The sequence below is a fragment of the Salmo salar genome, chromosome ssa24, assembly GCF_905237065.1.
Source record: "Salmo salar chromosome ssa24, Ssal_v3.1, whole genome shotgun sequence".
Classification (NCBI taxonomy): domain Eukaryota; kingdom Metazoa; phylum Chordata; class Actinopteri; order Salmoniformes; family Salmonidae; genus Salmo; species Salmo salar.
This window is the reverse complement of record NC_059465.1, coordinates 39,314,665-39,319,723: the sequence shown is the minus strand read 5'-3', so window position 1 is coordinate 39,319,723 and position 5,059 is coordinate 39,314,665. Positions and strand designations below refer to the sequence as shown.

The 5,059-nt window shown below is 40.7% G+C and overlaps 1 protein-coding gene across 1 annotated transcript; it reads right to left on the bottom strand.

The window, feature by feature from the left end:
* Positions 1–648: 648 nt before the first annotated feature.
* gdnfb (glial cell derived neurotrophic factor b) lies at positions 649–3,156 on the bottom strand. Its single transcript, XM_014172651.2, has 2 exons — positions 2,284–3,156; positions 649–1,521 (listed from the first exon to the last, which is right to left on the bottom strand). The coding sequence occupies exons 1-2, from the start codon at positions 2,480–2,482 to the stop codon at positions 1,010–1,012; spliced, it is 711 nt and encodes a 236-aa protein (XP_014028126.1). The 5' UTR covers positions 2,483–3,156; the 3' UTR covers positions 649–1,009.
* Between the last annotated feature and the right edge of the window lie 1,903 nt (positions 3,157–5,059).

Sequence of the window (5,059 nt, the reverse complement as noted above, 5' to 3'; positions counted from 1 at the left end):
AATAAAAAGTTATAAAAAACAAATATTGTATAAAAAATAGTTTTGTGAAGCTTTGGTTCAGTAATACAACTTAATAAGATCAGCACACAACTCTTCAACCCTGAATAATAAAGAACACCTTCCCTTTTTTTACCAGAATAATATCATTGAAATACAGACAAGCGCACTAGTCTGAACAAAAAAAACACACAATCAACTGACTAAAGCACAAGCACACAAACCTTGAAGACCAGAGCAGGGTCGCAGGTCTCTTTTGGCTGGCATGGGGACGAATATGTTTTTTGATGATGATGATGTGGAACCACTATGGTTATATGGAAGTCGAGCAGGATGCGGGAGGACAATAATAGACGACACACAGGCCATGCTAAATGGACTGGTACTGTAGCCAGGGCCCAGTTTTTCAAAAGTTATCTATGCGGATTTCGCCCATCGGATAGGATTAAATGCATAGAAATAGAACAGGGAGCCCACATTCAAGTCAACGATTTGTCCGTTCTATTCATTCTGTTTCTATGCATTAAAAAAACTGGGCCCAGGATATAGAATAGCCTACTCTCCCCAAAAATCTATAATATGCTCTTTTATCCATTACTTAAACCTTTGGCATTTATCGAGGAAATGACATAGAAATAAATAACAAGAAGATAATTCCTTTATTATAAAAACTGTAATAAATAAAAATAAGTTAATTAAATCTTTCTAAATATTGTACACACTGTAATTCAGTATTTGTTGAACATGTTAAGTCCATTGTCAGCATCTAAAACCATCCATAGAGTCAGGATGATTTTGACGTCATCAGTTAGTGGTGGGATATAATTATCAATGGAGAGGTATGGCATGCCTCCTAAAACATCCTATCAACAACACAAAGCATTGGTAGGCCCTTTCATTTCATGTACCTTCAATGGGTCCAGGATGGCCTCTACAAAATATATCTTAGTTTTGATCCAAGCCATGTCCTCTCACTACTATTGACTCTCTTCTTAGTGACACAGGTCAGAGGTCAGACACAGCCACACCTCCGGGCAGAATGCTTCTTCATTGTATGGTACATCAAGTGGTCATCCAGGAAGGACAGGTCATCGTCAAAGGCGACTGGTCGACAGCAAGCGTGAGGCGGCGTTTCCGGCAGGAGCCTCTTGTTTTGGGTGAGGTTGTTGAGGATTTTATCGTAGTTGGTTTCCGAGTTCCTGCAAGGCCCGCTGCAGTACCGGAAGATCATTTCCTCGCTGGTTTGATAACCTAAACCCAGGTCAGTCACATTCAGGTGGATCTGTTTGAGCAGACAGCCTTGTCCTCTGCCCCCTTTCCCTCGCCCTCTCCCTCGTCCGCTCCCAGACCTCTCCCTCTGGTCCTTTCCTCTGGTTGCTCCCTTCCCTCCTTTCCTTCTCTCTCGTTTCATTCGTATCCTTGAGCCCGTGCCCAGGTGTAACGAGCTCTTCAGTCTACTGATGGTGACTTTGATGAAATCCACCACATCCTCAAACTGCTCTGGCTGAAGCTCATCCATGTTATCTGTCAGAGAGAAAAATGAGCAAATTAGAGTCTGCGGTATATACTATGCACATCCTGAAAAGACTGGGTACATACCTCATCCTGAAAAGACTGGGTACATACCTCATCCTGAAAAGACTGGGTACATACCTCATCCTGAAAAGACTGGGTACATACCTCATCCTGAAAAGACTGGGTACATACCTCATCCGCAGCAGTATATACTTTTAAAACTTCTCACAGAAATTGTATAGAATTTATGCACACAAAGTGAGTTCCCATGAAACTACAATATTATGTGTACCAATAGGCTACATGATATGTTCTTTGAGATTATACTACAGATGTGGCCAAATATTGTGGCAATGGAGCAGAATGTTCTGTTTTCTCTTTTCAAAACTGGTTGAATGGCTATTTTAGAATAAATAGTGAATTGTGCAAGGGTGTCAATATATTTGAGTGCATCTTTACATGTGATTTTAAAGTTATTGACTGGTCCTGTCATCTGAATGTTGGTCAGATGATAAATGCACCTAGATGATACCTAGCTCTGGTCCAGGGTGTTAGTGCGGGAACTCAGGCCCTTCAATTGGTATTTTGTATTTATGTCATTGGGAGTGATCTATTGTATTATTCTTGCTTCTGAAACAAATAACACTATTAAATGTGTAGTGCAAAACCAGTCCGACCAAGAGGCAGGCCTATTGCAGCCAAGTCAGTGACGTGGGTCTCTGGCACAGTAAGATCTGATTTAATTCCAGAAATGAGAATGCCTGAACTTACATTGTGTTTCTACAGATAACTCTTCCCTGTCGGCTGTTTCTGGACTTTTGGTTGAAAATATGCTGAGATGCATTGGCGGGAAGTCATGGAGACTCTCTGAAGCGCGTGTTCTTTTTGTGGACTGTCGGTTCCGGAGAGGGCTCGTATGTACGCTGCTCAGCAGCACGAAACAGGTGGTAAGGGTATCCCATAACTTCATTGTAGAACTTAGTCCAATTGTGGAACCTGCCCTGGGTCAAAGAAATTCCCGTTGGAACATAAATACCGAGTAAACATTTTCCCTTGGCGATAAGCCTATGGTTATCCAGGTTATCCTCAATTTATATCAGGTCCATGCCAACTTTTTTAAGATGCTGAATACAAATTAATATGTTTTAGAGTTCAATATCTAAAATCCATTGACAGATTTAACAATTAGGATAATATAGAATTTCAATCCAATTTCACGATGACAACCTGTCCATGCGCTGCGAAGCGACCGTTTTTTCCTAAATTCCAGATGTCAGTCACTCTACCACTCTACACTTCTACAAATTGTCCAATAATAACTGCTTGGCATAAAGAATAAAACATCAAAACTGGTTAATAAGCAAATATGCCATGCGACAGTAAGACCGAACGTGCCATGATTGTTCGAGAACTAAGAATGCAATCAACTGGTAGCCTATGCGATGTCCAATGCGAATTATGTGAATTATGTCCAAAGAAGAAGAAAATGTTTCATCTACACCATAGTTGTTGTTTAGTAAAATTCCATTTCGTTTAAGGCTTTCTCAAGGTAGGTAAACCAGTTAGTGTGAAGTAAACTAGCTTCGAGATTAGTGTTGGTGGTCCTCATGGTTCAGAATTCCGCGCAGCTCCTACTGGTCTTGGTGGTGGAGGAGATTTATACAGTGGGTTGGGGAGTGCTGACGTCTCGTAATCCGCCCTCTCTAGTGTGCTGCTTGCTGTCGGTCACCATCCAACGTGAGAAATGGTCCAACATACTTTATTGAAGTAGATTGCAGTGGCTGTCTTCAAGAGAAATACTGAAGACCGTAGGCAACTGTATTTATGAATCCACTCTCAAATGTTGTTAATATGATGTGGTTGCACACATCGGATTAAAGAAGAGACGCATAACTCCAGTTAGTTTAAATATGCATATTACACATTTCCTAGAGATACTGGGATTTTGCACTATAGGCCTATTTTACAGTTGTTTTCAGGTCATGAGCATTTAGGATATCTTTCATTTCCATGTGATTACTGTTGATGGTGTTGCCGCCATGCTATGTTGTTGTCTTAGGTCTCTCTTTATGTAGTGTTGTCTCTCTTGTTGTGATGTGTTTTGTCCAATATTATTATTATTATTATTTAATCGCAGCCTCTGTCCCCGCAGGAGGCCTTTTGCCTTTTGGTAGGCTGTCATTGAAATATATTTTAGATTCTTCAAAGTAGACACCCTTTGCCTTGATGACAGCTTTGCACACTCTTGACATTCTCTCAACCAGCTTCATGCATTTCAATTAACAGGTGTGCCTTGTGTTCAAGTTAATTTGTGGAATTTCTTTCCCTCTTAATGCGTTTGAGCCAATCAGCTGTTTTGTGACAAGGTAGAGTTGGTATACAGAAGATAGCCCTATTTGGTAAAAGACCAAGTCCATATTATGGCAAGAACAGCTCAAATTTAGCAAAGTGAAACGACAGTCCATCATTACTTTAAGACATGAAGGTCAGTCAAACCGGAAAATTTCAAGAACTGGCTCTCATGAGGACCGCCACAGGAAAGGAAGACCCAGAGTTACCTCTGCTGCAGAGGATACACTCATTACAGTTACCAGCCTTAGAAATTGCAGCCCAAATAATTGCTTCACAGAGTTCAAGTAACAGACACATCTCAACATGTAGGAGTGTCCAAACTTTTGACTCGTACTCTATGTAAATGTGAAATTTCAGTTTTTTAGTTGAATAAAAAAAATGTGCAAAAAAATTCGAAACTGTTTTTGCTTTGTCATTATGGGTTATTATGTGTAGATAGATGAGGGAAAGGGGTCTGAATACTTTCCGAATGCACTGTACATTAAAATACAAAAACACAGTCATTGGAAGCACAAAATAAAACGTCACAAATCACCCAGAAAAACAGTTACTCCACAAATAAGGCCCCGAACAATACTTGAAATTGCCCGAACGGCACCCTATGTCCTCATGATGTGACATCCATCTTATACAGACCCAGGACAGCCACAATCCTCATCCACGTTCTCATATGGATAAAGGTCCAAATGAAATGTTTACAGTTTTTTAAGGGGTTATAATCACTTTATGCTGATAGTAAAGGAGAGGGCTCACTCTGTTACATAACAGTTGCTTCATACGGCGAGAGTGAGGGAGCTCATGAACAAGTCCCTCTACCAAAATGCCTGAGCACAGAAAGACAGGAGCAGTTCCTCACAGAGCACTAGATGCCTTCAGCTTGGATTTCTGAGCTTTAGATTTATGTTGGATGAGGCATGTTTAGAAAGAGAAAAGGAATCAACTCTTCGAAGATTGTATTGAAATATTTGGTCACGTTCCCACAAACATTCGCCAAGCGAGGCTTTGGCGACCTATTTCTCTGCCTTCTGAGCTTGAACTCTAAACGGAGCTTGACCAGCAGATAACATTTTCCACCAGGGGAGTAATTGTGGACGTATATCGCTTACCTCGGGTGAGTATCATATGACTTCACTGGACTGAAAATCCTGCCAAGAATCGGTGTAATTTAGACATTTAACCTAAAACACAATCTCCA